Source organism: Chrysoperla carnea, chromosome X (genome assembly GCF_905475395.1).
Source record: "Chrysoperla carnea chromosome X, inChrCarn1.1, whole genome shotgun sequence".
Lineage (NCBI taxonomy): Eukaryota > Metazoa > Arthropoda > Insecta > Neuroptera > Chrysopidae > Chrysoperla > Chrysoperla carnea.
In genome coordinates this window covers 18611588-18626432 of record NC_058342.1, presented here as the reverse complement: position 1 = coordinate 18626432, position 14845 = coordinate 18611588, and the positions used below count along the sequence as shown (strand labels likewise).

Below are 14845 nucleotides of genomic sequence, written 5' to 3'. Positions count from 1 at the left end.
CGAGGTTAAAAAAATCAATTTACATAGAAATTTACGATAAAATTCATTTATTTTCAAATATATAAAATATACAAAAGAATAATTTAAATAACTTATGTTTTTAGTTTTTTAGCTTGTGGTTCACCTGAATCTTCTTGTACACTTTCATTAGTATTATCAGCATTTTCATCTTCCATATTTAAATCGGTTAGCTCATTTCGTATTGTTGGGAAATATGTGGCCGTCGTTAAGTATCCAGAATGACCTGTTTGAGTTTCAGGCATTGGAACATGTATTAACATTTTGGTCGTATTATGACTCTAAAAAAAGAGAAACATTTGTTAAGTCTGGTTTGATTTTCCCCGCATTTTTTTTGCTTTTAGTGGTTAAAAACTCTTAGTATAGGTCAAGTAAGACTAAATATGACAGTTTGGCGTTAAAATATGTACCACAATGAAACTTTGTTCATTAACTTTATCTTGGCACTAGAAATGAAGATCTGCCGAGTCCTAACAAAATTTAGGTGTGCTACCCCCTCCCAAGGGTAGCAAGGGCTTGCTGAAACCCTTTAATGATTCCTATTTTTCTTGTGAGATTGGTAGATGATCGTGATCTCCTATTCCTCAAATTTATGTGGCAAATGAGTAATTGTAAGTCGCGAGTACATTTCGTTGGAACTTTATCATTGTATACATATTTTCGGGACACTGTTTTTCTGCGTAAACTGTAATTATTGTTAGAAATTTTTTGTATTGAATAGGTCTAGATGCATTTTTAAATATTAAATCTTAAATGATCCAAGGCGAATTACGCGGTAAAATGTATGCTTTCTGAAATATACCCAAATACCTTGAATTTTGTTAATCGTTTTCAACATAGCTCGCTCAAATTCAAAGTATGTTTAATAAGTCTAAATGAAAAACAATTTACGACGAATATTTACCTGTTCAGAGAATTTTTCATTTTTAGCTGTTTTGAAATCTTTTCTATTTTTATTATGATTTTCTTTACTTTTATTAGCATTTTCTTTCTCTTTACTAGCAGCTTCTTTCTCTTTATTGTCATTTTCCTTACTTTCTTCAACTTTTTCTTCGCCAATCTCCTAAAAAAAATATGATAGGTCAATTATTTGTAAGTCATCGGATGCGTGAACAGTGGCTTAAAAAATCCTCCGAGAGGAATTTTTGCAACAAAATGTTTATACAGTGGAACTTCGTTAAGTCAGACCTGGATAAGAGAGAAACTTCCATAACTGGAACTCATGCTAAGGTCCCAACACTTCTGAAGGCACTAAATTACCTATGTTAGTGGAACGAAGCAAACCTCTATACCTGGAATTCGTTCTTTCTATTTTATCATCATAATTACCTATATAACTGAGACAGCGAATCAATTTTATGTACATTAACCTCTGTAACTGAGAACTGAGGTAACATCGTTTTGTTTGTTTACCTACTTATTCTTATTCTATCCGCAAATTCCACACTTAACTAATTTTGAGACTCAATTACCTTCAATTTTGCTTTATTATAAGGCTCATATCGTTGAAAGTGTGTGAAAAACTGAAGTTAATATTCGTTTATGAAAGTGGAAAGACACCCGATAAAATCTGTGTCGAATTTAATGTGCCAAAATCTACTCTTTGTAGAATAATTCAGAAATAAGACAAAATTCAACCACAATGTTCTGAAGGACAAGGAAAGCTAAAATGTGTACGTTTATCAGAATATCCTGAACTTGAACAGTGTTTGCTAACATGGGTCAACCAACTACGTAACAAAAACGTTCCGGTAAGTGACCCGATAATTAAAAAAGCGCACAAGATTTCGCGCGAAGGCTGGGTATTTATAATGTTTGCAGCAGCAATGATATCGAAATTTATGATTTTGGTCCAAAATTTGATTTTAAAACCACATGACTTTATATTTTGGACAATTATAAAGACTTTTTGACTTTTGACAATTTTTTTTCTTGCTTCTTGCTTCTTGTTTTTCGATATACAAACGTTTAAAAAAACACATCTTTAAGCCTTCATTTAAGCTATACGTCAAAAAAAAAATATTTTTAATTATTTTATTTTATTTTTTCAAACGTTTTTATATCGAAAACAGTGAGATAAGATACAAATTGTCAAAAGTCAAAAAGTCTTTATAATTGTCCAAAATATAAAGTCATGTGGTTTTCAAATCAAATTTTTGACCAAAATCACAAAATAATATTTATATTCGTCAATAACTGCAAAAACGCGTTTTTCTTTCCTTTAAACGCTCGTATTTCAAAAACGGTAAGATAAAGTAAAAAATATCAAAAGTAAAAAAGTGTTTAGAATTTTTCAAAATAATATGTCGTATAATTTTCACACCAAATGTTTACTTTATTCTTTTTTAAACGCTTATATATCGAAATAGTGAGGTTTCATGAAAATTGACACGAGTCAAAAAATACTTAGAATCATCTAAAATATAATAGCTAATTGGTTTCAAATTAAATTTTTCATCGGCACCACAAAGTAATCTTTATTTTCCACAATAACGAGTTTTCGTCAAAAATCCGCATTTTATTTTTTCAAATGCTTATATTTCGAAAACGGTGAGGCTAGATAAAAAATGTTAAGAATAAAAAAATACTGGGAATTGTTTATTATATAGAACAGTACACTCAGGCAAACATTCTCCACCTGCTCCCATAAAAATCTACTAATTAGGAGTCTTTTGCTTGGCCAAATGCTTTATTTCCTACAGTAGATTAAAACTTACCATTTTAGTAGAACTTTCAACTTCTGGTTTCTTTTGCTGAAATAAAAAAAAAGGTCTTATTTTAATATCTTGAATTGTAATTTATTACGATCACCATTTTACTTACCTTTAAAATTTCTAAATTCATTTCATCGAAATGTCGATTATACACATTGTACGTTGTTTGAACTAATTCAATTGTTTCAACGTTATGGAAGCCTAACTCCCTTAATAATTTTGCTGTAGTTTGTACTTGTTCAATGCATGGACTGAAACAACATATACGTCCTCCTGTAGTCAAAATGAGAAAATATTTCAAAATATTTATAAACAAAATGCGCCTCAATCACACATTGAATTTCTTTTATTTGAAGTATAGTCCCGGCTATAGTTAAAATTCGTCATTGAGTATAATTAATTTTCGCATGGAAATTTTATGCAGAATTTCGTTTAAAACATGCTCCTGACCTAAACAAGTGCAGGTTGCCGGTGGGTAGCTCGGTAAAATATTGTTTTAATTATTTTTAACAAATAAGTGATAATAAACGAATCGCTTTGGAAAAAATTGTATCATATAGTTAGGGTCAAAAGTAACAGAAAATTTTATGTTATGTTTTTAGACATTTTTCTCTAAGCCCTCCAGTTTCCGAATAAAAAAGTCGTAAAATTTTGAAAATACGCGATTTTTACAATTTTCATCCTTCAAAAAATCAGATTTTTTATATGTATAAAATTTTTATTTGTAGTGTAAAGATTACTCAACAACATCCCCAAAATTTTTTGGCCTAGTTACATTTTAAGTGCTCGATTGTTAATTGTTAAGAGAGCGCAACGAATCTTTTACTCGAAAACTGGAGAGTTAAACGCATATTTAAGCCTCAATATCAGCTATAAATAAAAAAGATATAATTTTTAATATTTTATTTCATTTTTTCAAACGCCTCTATATCGAAAACGGTGAGGTAAGGTAAAAAATGTCAAGAGTCAAAAAGTGTTTCGAATAGTCCAAAATGTAATATCATATGGTTTTAAAGTCAAATTTTTGACACCGACCACAAAATAATCTTGATTTTTGTCAAAAACAAATTTTCGGAAAAAAACACTATTTTTTTTTCAAACGCTGAGATATTGAAAACGGTGAGGTAATGTGAAGATTGTAATAAGTCAAAAAATACTTACAATTGTCCAAAATATAATATCTAATGGCTTTCAAATTAAATTTTTAACCGGAACCAGAAAATAAACTTTAGTTTCGTCAATAACGAATTTTCGGCGAAATTTCCGCATTCTTTTTTTCAAATGCTTTCATCTCGATAACGCCGAGGTTAAATAAAAATGTTTAGGATAAAAAAATGCTAAGCATTGTCCAAAATATATACTTCAATAGTTTTTTTAAATGTTAAATAAAGAGAATATGGTGTCCGGGAGTAGGGAATTTCTACCCCACCCCATGGGCGTAAATCGAAAATACGCAGGTTCTCATGAATATAATTTTGTTGAAGAGACTCAGACAAACATTTTCCACAAGCTCCCATAAAAATCAGGTGATTCGTTTCCTACATTTGTTCATTAATGGAATTTTTTATCATTTTTTCTAGCCGGTATGTTGTTACATGACACTTATTCACAATACACTAAAATGGCAGTACATTTAGAAATAACATCGAGAGTGTAACACCCTATACTTCGAGTTCCTTCAAATCGCTATGACCCAGTACCCAGATCACCCTGAATAAAACTATCGTAACATAAAAATATTGATTATAAAAACTTACCCTTATCTTTAAGTACTTTCATTGTAAACGGTAACACAAGCCATGGTTTTGGTAAATCTAAAAATACTGCATCTACTCTTAAACCTTCTGGTAAATCGGTAAAGCCATCAGCATACACATCAGATTGCCGTGATTGTACCCATTCAGATAATCCATGTTGTTCGAATTCTTCAGCCGCAACTTTTACACGATTTGCATGATAATCATATGTGTACAATTTTCCAGTTGGTTTCACTGTATTAATAAATGCATGCGATAAAGATCCACTTCCGGTTCCTGAAATAAATAAGATTTTTTTCATATAATTATCTATTCTCTCCCGGAGAAATTTCTTCCCAGAAAGGACCCCGGACACATTACATTAATTTTCAATTTCGGTTAAAATTTTTTGAAAACTATGGATTTAGGTAGTTTTGATCATGCTTATCAAAAGTTTTAAGGGCTCAATTGTTTTGATTATGCAGAACCCTTCATGTAGGCATAGCCTTTGAAGGGCCGTAGCTCGAAAGGTAAGGGTTTTTGAGGGTTGAGTCATTAAGAACTTTTGATCAGCATTATCAAAACTACCTTAAACCATAGTTTTCAAAAAATACTAACCGAAACCAAAAATCAATATGGCATGTAGGCATAACCTTTGAAAGGCTGTAAGGCATAACCCATGCGAGCTTTTGACCAGCATGATAAAAACTAATTTAATCCATAGTTTTCAAAAAATTTTAAACGAAACCAAAAATTATTGTATTTTGTCCGGGGTCCTTTGCCGTTCGATCGAAAAAGAAAACAAATTTTTTATCTATGGATTATTCAGACTAATTATAATCCAAAAAATTAACTCATTTGACGATGAAATGAGTATTCTTACAAACATCTTGTTGTATCATTTTGTTTATAATTTTGAGTAATATCTCATAAACGATTTACCCACTCGTTAAATGAATCCGCCTTTTGTATTTTATAAGTCAAAATCACCAAATATATAATATAGCTAGACATATAAGGACGAATTCTTGTTGACTTCGAGTTAAGACATACATTCGAGTATCGTGGTATTTATTTCAATAACTAGTTAGACATTTTTTCGTAAACATCTTCGTTTAGCCGAGAGCGCTCAAATTAGGGCAGAACGCCAGGGCAGAATCCAAGGCTTTGTTTGTTATTGATTCTTATTTCATACCTGTCGGATAATATGCTAAAAGGGGCAAATAGAAAATTTTTTTTAAGGTCAATCAGGATTGGTACTCTCTAATTGAGTAGATATGAAAGGAATACCGTTTTTTTCTGCCAATACCTTAACACGGTGTTTTAACATTTTCTTTGGATTTAAACTAGTCGTATTTATAAAAAAGAAAAAGAAAAAAGAAGCAATTTACCTGCTTCAATAACAGTTGATCCAGGTTTTAATTCCAACAAAGTTAAGATCATACTTATATCAGGTCCATAAATAATCTGTGTACGATGCGGTAAACATTTTGTCCAAACATCTGAAGTCGGTTGTAAAATATATCCCCAACCTTTTGTCAATTGAATCAGCGTACCATACTTTTTACCCAACAGAGTAAACGGTTTAATTGCACCGTATTTTGTTTGATAAATATTCTCAACAATTTTCGTACCATCTTTTGATTTTCGAGTTTTGGTTATTTCTAGTTTCATCATGTTATCAATACCAAAATATAATATAACCACATCACCTTCTTCCACTATAGTTTTATAATTTTTAAAGCTCATTTTCTTTCAATTTTTATTGATTAGTAAGTCGATTCGTAAACTTTATAGCAGGTTAAAAACACGTGTTTTGATACATTTCTGTCAAAATATGTTTGTATTAAACCGGGGTTTTTGGAGGAGCCACTAAACAAACACTCATATTTTTATGAAGGTTCGTTTACACTTTATACATTGCAACGTTGACATATATATCTATCGAATTATTTTTCTTAAGGAGTAAACCCTTTGGCGTCACATAACGCATCAGTGGAGTTGAACCCGATGAATTGTTGAAAATCTTAATTTTTAAAATAAAAAATAAGGTGGAAGCATACTTTGTAAGCTTAATGTCTTATAAAAAATGGGAATCATTTTTTAAATTACACTTTTTAGGCGCGTTATGAAAAAAATTATGAGAGAGAATTTTTATGACGCTAAAATTACATATTGAAGTTAGTTATGTATTATTTTTTTACATTATTTATAAATTGTTATATTTGCTATTACCAGAGAAATATAACTTCTTACGCACGAACATAATTATACAATTCTTTTTTTAACTTTTACGTTCTAATTCAAAGAAATTTAGAATTAGAAGGTAATCAAATTTAAATTTACATTTCACTTTCTGTATATTCGAGGTTTACTCAATTACACCTCGTGAGCTATGAATAAAGATGAAAATCTGAATTTTAAAAAACAAAAGAAAGATAAAACTAGTATTTGAAAATTACTTTTACTTGAGCAAATTTTATTTTGAATAAATTGAGCTGCTCATACGAACATCAATTTTAATAATTGTTATGCACTATTTAACATCGTGTAATTCTTATCAACTTCTGCTTGAATCAAACCCATCGTGCGTTTATGTTGACGTCTATGTGACCGCAGCCTTATTTTTTTTTTAAATATTTTTCTATTGCCCTAAAAAAACAAGGTTACGAGTGTTGTCTCCGTATAATATTATAAAAATGTTTTGGGCTATTTTGCTCGGTAATATTAGTATATTATTTATAACTCTAATGTACAACGCGACGTATTCTCGAAATAAATATTGTGTATCAAATCTGTGTTAATGTAGATATTTCTCTTCACTACCAATACTTTAACTATAATTTTTGCTGTCCAACAATAACATTGATTATTATTCCAATAATGAAACGCTCAATACTTTTGTTTTTTTCTAAAATAAAAAAACTTGTTAAAAACCCAACCTCTCTTATACTCTCTATGTTAATTATCCGAACTTTAATTAAAATCTCGAGTTAGAGACGGTCAATCAAATTCAGATTTGTATGGTGATTGTATTATAATATAAATTATAGGTATAAACAAATTTAGAATTTTCTGATACTATGCCCACAGTGAGACAACAGCTTTAACATGAAAAATTAAATTTTGACGTCAACATTGAGCGTCCAGAAGACTTAAGTGTAAAACAGGCTTTTATGTAACGTAGAAAAAAAGCGAATGGATGTTACTGAATCGAATTCATTCATACCATCACTATTTTAAAATAACAAATCCACCTACAAGATATTTCGTCTGTCATAACAAAACATGGGTATTTAAAATAATGGGATGATGTTACTACATAAAATTAAGCGCGATTTTTATTAAAATATTTTTTTGATAATATACATTTACGACTGTGAAAAATGGGTAGTTTATATAATATATCGTTAGTGCCTCAAGATATGCGTCGTGAAGATACAATTATCCAAATTGCTGATACATTAGAATATTTGGAGAATATTGTTGATGGAATATTCAGTCGAATTGAAGTCAAAATCAACGAAAATAAGCAACGTGTTGATGCATTATCAAAACGAATAAGTGTAGCTCAAAATAGGGTGACAATTTTATCAAATACCAAAAAAGCAACAGCTGTATTTTCATGTACAAAATATCCAGCTGGTGATCAGAATCAAACATTCCCAGTAACATTTTCAACATCTTGTAAAACCAAGCTAAAACCAGTGAAATCAACACGATTTTTACAAAAGCATAGTTCAAAACCAACTCGAAATACGATCGAACGTAATCCAGTGGAAAAATTACATTTTTTCCATGTCAAAGTTAACGAACAGCCAAAACGTGATGCTGATAAAAAAATGCAACCAATTCCGAATAAAGTATCATCGATATGTGATTTGTTGTTCTTTAATTCACCAAAAAATCCGTACTATGTGCAGTTAAATCCGTATTATCAGCAAAAACAGAAGGCGTTATTTGATATTAAAAAACAAGAAGGTAATAATTGGGCGAATATGGATGCACCACCTCAATCGATAGCGTCTCGAGAAACGTTAATGCGACCACAGGATAAGAACTATTTTTATTCACCGGATTTAGGAGATGTACCCACAATTGATGTACCAATCGATTTACCCGATTTGCCGGGAATCGCAGACGGTTTACGATATAACCTCGAATCTGGGCCAGCAATTGCACCCTCGGTTATAACATCCCCAGTGTTGCCGGATTTACCGCTAGTGGAAGAACATCCACCTCCAGTTCCGGATGTTTTAATCAATTCAGTTACCGTTACAGAACCAAAAATTCCACCCCCTCCTCCAATGATTTCTCCAACGGTTATTGATGCACCTAAACCACCACCTCCTCCTCCTCCGCCAATACCGGCTCCAGAACCTCCAGAACCTGAGGAAGAGAAAACAATGGCAAGTGAAACAAAAGCTGCGCCTCCTCCGCCAGTAGCAAATGAAATGAGGGCAAGTTTAATGGAAGCGATCCGCGCGGCTGGGGGTGCAAAGAAATTAAAACCAAGATCAACAACAAGTAAACCGCCACCAGAGAAAAAATCTGCCCCACCATCCACAGGAAATCTAATGGATGATTTACATGCGAAATTATCGATGCGTCGAAAAGGTATTTCTGGATCGAAGAATGTTAATAATGACGTTGGAAGTGGTAATCCAATGAATACTGCTCTTAATCGATTATCGGCCATGATTCCACCTCCGCCAAAAGTTTCTGGGGATGCACCGGATACATCGAATACTGAAAACGAAGATGACTGGGACGATTGAAATATTTTTGGTTGGTTCTTTAATTTTTCAATGTTTATATGATTTTAAAGTTTTTATAATCTAAGGGTATGTTGTCATGCAACAATAAATCGTTGCAATGTTACTCCGTTTATGCTATTTTTCGGATATTTTTATCGTTGAAGCCAATCACGACTTAGATTTTTCGGAGCATGTTGATTTTTCGACCAAATCTCGAGAATTGTGGCTGCTTACGAATTTTCAATTTTTCTGAATTTCAAAGATCTACAAGAGGCGAATATGGCGCTATAACGAATATTTATCGAATTACAGATGCGTAAATCTGGCAAAAATTAGCCTTTTATCTACTCTCGAACATACTTCTGTTTTCTACGTTTGTGTGTCGGAAACGACACATACTTTTTTGATACCTTTTCCGAAAAATGGGGGCAAATTTTAAGATAATAGGAATACATTCTGATATGCAGTTTGTTTGCAGGATAACTTTGTTCTCTTGTGATTTTTCTAAACCCAAATATTCGATTAGTTGAGTAGACAAGTAATTACACGCGAAGTTTAATTTAAGTTTCCCGAAAACAGCAAATTTGTCAAAAACTATTTATTTTAAGGTAATTTGGTACCCAAATCACTTAGTCAAATTCGCAATTATTTTTGAATTATTTTTTACAAGTAATGATACAAAGAAAATTTAATTTATAATGTTATTTTATTGGCCAAATTGTAAAACATTTTTAACAAGTGAAAACAAACAATTGACTGAGTTAATTGTTGAAATATCCTGTATAGAAAGTGTGGAAGTATTTATTTGGTTTTCGAAAGTATTTTCCAGAATTTTTTTCGTTTCATTTCGAGAATGTTTCACAAGGATACTAGTTGAAGCTACCTGCAAATTTTCAACTCCTGTTTTTCTATAGTTTAGGAAAAAATGAACACCAAAGATGTTTCAAACAAAAATTGTTAATTTTTTTACAAGGAACATTTTTTATATTTAAACTTTTGTTCTATCTCTAACAGTTTACAAGATAGGTCCTACGGACCCATGTCCAGAGCACGCTATAAAAATGTTGATGCATTTAAGTATAATCTTTCGAATAAATATTTTTTAAAAGGGGGTTAAGTTTAAGTGATTTGGGTAATTCCTATCAGATTGTACCCTCTTTATTTAAAATTTTTTCCCTAATTTCCGAGAAAAAGTTTGTATCATTTTAGACATACGATGGTAGTAACGTAAGTTTTTAAATAACTTTTCTCATTTGAAATAAAATATTGTCCATAAATGATAAAAGAAACGAATCCATGAAGTTTCATGACAGCAAATTTTTTAAAGAATCTGAAATATGTGGTTTTCATACAAGAGTAGATAAAAGGTTAAACAGTTTTCAGAGATATTTCAAAAAAGTTTATAATACCTCGAAAAATTCGAGTATTCATAATCCGAATAGCATTTGGTGTATTCCCTGATCCCCGCTTATATATGTATGTTACAAATAACCAAAAATTAAACGTGGAACTTTGTGTGCCCAGACTTAACTAATGTACCTGGCTAAAGTCATCATAAGTAAAATTTTGAGTTCAAGTGTTTCATTACTTTTGAATCGTATAAACGTTCGGCTAATTCGTAATTGGAAATAAATCGTTAATTTATTTAATGCACTATTTTTAACAAACTTTGTTAATAAATAAATATCGTCGAGAAAATTTATATACACTTTAAAACTTTTTGTTAAGTCTAAACTAATATGAGTTTTATCCTTATACAGAGTGTTTCCAAATTGCGCAACACTATTTAAGGAGTGTGTTCTTTAGGTCTAAATAAGAAAAAAACTTATATAAACATACATATGCCCTAAAATAATTTATTAGCGAGATACAGAAGATTAAAGTTTTTGATCTAATATAGTGTTTTTCAAAGTGTGGATCCCGACCCCCTGGGGGGTTGCAAAGCTTCTACAAGGAGGTCGGGGTTGATTGCGAAGACTTAGTTAAAAGAAATAAAGTTCAAAAAAATCATCATACAGATTTTTTGGTTTTGTTTCTGTTAGTGCCGCACGGCGGCACCTCCTTGAGTACATAGGATAATGATTCCTACTGTCGCCGTTAGAGCGCCGTTTTAATTGTCTACCGATCAAACGCATTTTAATTCAAATCACAACAGTGTTTTTTAAATTTTGGGTCGCGACCTCCTGGAGGGTTGCAAAGCTTCTATAAAGTAGTCGGGATTGATCGCGAAAACACAGAAAAGAGAAATCAAGTTTAAAAAAAGCATCATGCAGGCTTTTTGGATTTGTTTCTGTTAACGCCGCATGGCGCTACCTCCTTAAGAAAATAGGATAATGATCACTATTGTCGCCGTTAGAGCGCCGTTTTAAATGTCTACCGATCAAACGCATTTTAATTCAAATAGCAACAGTGTGTTTCAAATTGTAGGTTGCGACCCCTTGGAGGGTCGCAAAGTTTCTTTAAGGAGGTCGGGGTTAATCGCAAATACTCAGTGAAAAGAAATAAAGTTGAAAAAAATCATCATACAGAATTTTTGTCTTTGGTTTCGTTTCTGTTAACGATTTCATTTCATTTTTCATTTAGCGTTACGATTTTATTTCCAATCGCGAATTGCATTTATGTTACTGATTACTGATTTTTAATTTACAAAAGAAGTTTTAGATTATTTTCATATAATTGTATATAATAAGAATAATATATTAAATATGAATGTAAATTATTCAAACTTATTATTAGTCCGAGATAATTAGTTATTTATTATTAGTTGATTTTAGCTAAATTTTGAAACGAGCAGTTTTTCAACATAAAGTTAGAACTTTGATGTTAATATCATCTTAAATATCGAATACAAAAATTAAATTATAAAATGAAAATAAATATGTAGTTCAAATATTATTTTAATTAAAAAATGCCAGTAAAACCCTCAAAATGGTTTTTTAAGCTCTGATACAGCTTATGTAGGGCTCTAAAAAGGACCTGGACACAATACATTGATTTTTGGTTTCGGTTATACTGATCAATAGTTATGGGATCAATCCTCAAAAACCCTTCCCTTCCGAGCTACTGCCCTTCAAAGGTTATGTCTACCATACAATTTATGCATGCATAACCTTTAAAGGATCGTAACTTGAGAGGAAAGTGTTTTTGAGGATTGAGCTCATAAGAAATTTTGATCAGCATGATCAACACTACTTTAATCCATAATTTTCAAAAAATTTTAATCTAAACCAAAAATCAATGTCTCATACAGGTATAACCTTTGAAGGGCTGTAGCTCAGAAGGGAAGGGGTTTTGTGGATTGAGTTCATTAAAACTTTCGATCAGTATCATCAAAGCTACCTTAATCCATAGTTTTCAAAAAATTTTAACCGAATCCAAAAATCAATGTATTGTGTCCGGGGTTCTTTGAGAAACTTAATATTTTCTACCACTTTTAACATATTTGAGTAAAAAAATTGCCTACATTAAAAAACTTTTTGATTCTCTATAAAAAAAATTCTCTATATATACAAAATTTATAGGACTTGTTGAGGCTTTTACTGACATTTAGTGGTTCAATATATCAATTTCTTTCCGAAATTTTTTTTTTGAGTTCGATATTTAAAATATAAACATAAAAATCCTAAAAAAATTGCGAAAATCAATACATATGTATAATTTAATAGGTGATGGGATAATACGAGTCTCAAAAAACCGCTTTACAAATTAAAAATCTATAAATTTAAGTTGAGAAACTGCTCGTTTCAGAAATGATCGAACAAAATTTCTAATTGCCCGGACTAGATGGTGTTTTTCTGATAAGTTGAATATTTATTTAAAATAAATGGAAGAGATTATATAAATGTTTATATTTTAAAATTGATTGTTTTTTTTTCGATGTTCCAAAACAGGGGCGTAACGTAAATTTTTTGGAGCTCTGGGCTAACACTACTTATGAGGTTGTTACTCAACTAATTGCCATTTTGTCAAAAAACTGTTGTTGTTGTTGCTATTAGAAAACAAAGTATACGTTCTTAAAGAAAAAAACAAGTGAAAACAAACAATTAACTGAGTTAACTGTTGAAATACCATGTATAGACAGTGTTCATTACGGAATCGTTTGTTTTTTGTAATGTCAGTAAAGAGAGATAGCCAGTCATACATACATGTCACACACACACACATGAATAATATCCCCATATAATACATACTATACAATATTTTTTAAATAGATAGGTTTTTTCAGATCTAGAACTTTCCAATTTACTTTTTTTGCATTGGTCGTCAACTTTTTTTTTAATCGCAAGAAAACCGCTTTTTTGACTTTTACAAATTTTTTGCGTTAACTTAGCCATTGATTAGCCGTAAAAAACGCTATGTTTCTTGGCTTGTTTTATTCTATAACAACGTGTTTTTTGTTTTCTGATACCAATTTTGTCAAATTTAACAATGGGGCTCCGTAGATTAATTGGATTAGTTTTCTATAGTGATGTAGGTATACGGTAGGTATAGGAAAAAAATAGGACAATCAAATATTTTATTTATATAAAACCATAGTTCAGTTTTGAAATTGAAATACAGAGCCATCTATTGAATCCTTACACAAGATAAAAATAAGATTGTTATAGAACTTAGAGATGAATTCAACCCTTACTCTATAAAAATCCTTTAACTCGCAATACAAAAATCAATCATCATACAAAATTTCATTGAAATTGGTTTGAGTTGTCTCAGAACTTGGCGTAAATGAACATCGTGACACGGAATTTTTATATATTAAGATGGCTTAGTGTTTGTATACATCTTTTTTCTTATAAATTTTAGATAATTTTTTTCACGTCTATTATTTTCAATGAACAATTGGACCCTTTGTATCCACAGGATTCTGAAGTGCAACCCAAAAAGCCCTTAAGATGATCCGCCCCAGCCGACAAACACTTCAGGTAGAGAGGACCCTTAAATATCGTAGATACGAATCCTTTTCAGATGTGTACTGGCTGTAAAATAGTTGTGACATCAGAAGTCTTCACGAATAACTTTTGTCAAAATGGGTTAGAAAAATTGTAATTAGTTGCAGAAACAAAACACTAAAAAGCGTCAAAATTCGGAAAATTTGACCATTAAGTTGGATTTGAATGCGTTTTTCGGCATTCGATTCGTTAGAGCGTCAGGAGATTTTGCGACTTAAATTGATTTATAAGAAATTATAAATATGCATTTTAAGTTAACCGTAAATATACTAAATTCACAATTCAGTTAATAGTGATCAAAATGATAATGAAACGAATATTGCGATTATAATATACCGATTATATAACAAATTTTCCGAAAACTCTAGGAGACGGTGGGGATACCGTTTATCCTTGGCACCAAGAATATCTCGGTCCCAATTCTGATTCGATATTCGAGTTTAGCGACCCCAAAAACCCCCGATTAACAAGTTTGGAATCATTTTCATCCCTATTAACCGAATCGGAAATTTAGTATATTTACGGGTAATTTAAAATGCACTTATTAAATGCATATTACTTATAAAAATTGTTTCTGTAGATAGCAATTATAGACAGCTAGCTGGAAGTTCTTATTATAATTGTAGTTAAATTTATGACAAAATAGATTTCTGCGTTTTTCTCTAACAAAT

General features: G+C 31.0%; 2 protein-coding genes across 2 annotated transcripts; one reads left to right on the top strand and one right to left on the bottom strand.

The window, feature by feature from the left end:
- Positions 1 to 30: 30 nt before the first annotated feature.
- On the bottom strand, positions 31 to 6292 carry LOC123302986 (tRNA (adenine(58)-N(1))-methyltransferase catalytic subunit TRMT61A). The gene is made up of 6 exons (XM_044886080.1): positions 5860 to 6292; positions 4490 to 4765; positions 2842 to 3005; positions 2736 to 2771; positions 923 to 1081; positions 31 to 299 (listed from the first exon to the last, which is right to left on the bottom strand). The coding sequence occupies exons 1-6, from the start codon at positions 6215 to 6217 to the stop codon at positions 93 to 95; spliced, it is 1200 nt and encodes a 399-aa protein (XP_044742015.1). The 5' UTR covers positions 6218 to 6292; the 3' UTR covers positions 31 to 92.
- Positions 6293 to 7797: 1505 nt separating this feature from the next.
- Positions 7798 to 9881, top strand: LOC123302141 (WASH complex subunit 1-like). Its single transcript, XM_044884946.1, has one exon. The coding sequence runs from the start codon at positions 7855 to 7857 to the stop codon at positions 9244 to 9246; it is 1392 nt and encodes a 463-aa protein (XP_044740881.1). The 5' UTR covers positions 7798 to 7854; the 3' UTR covers positions 9247 to 9881.
- The last annotated feature ends 4964 nt before the right edge of the window (positions 9882 to 14845 follow it).

Excerpts from the sequence above, each read along its gene's own strand:
- LOC123302986 (XM_044886080.1), bottom strand. The coding sequence starts at position 6,217 with ATGAGCTTTAAAAATTATAAAACTATAGTGGAAGAAGGTGATGTGGTT. Across the intron at positions 4,766-5,859 it reads ATCAACTGTTATTGAAGCAG|GAACCGGAAGTGGATCTTTA; the intron begins GTAAATTGCTTC and ends TATTTATTTCAG. Across the intron at positions 300-922 it reads ATGAAAAATTCTCTGAACAG|AGTCATAATACGACCAAAAT; the intron begins GTAAATATTCGT and ends CTCTTTTTTTAG.
- LOC123302141 (XM_044884946.1), top strand. The coding sequence starts at position 7,855 with ATGGGTAGTTTATATAATATATCGTTAGTGCCTCAAGATATGCGTCGT.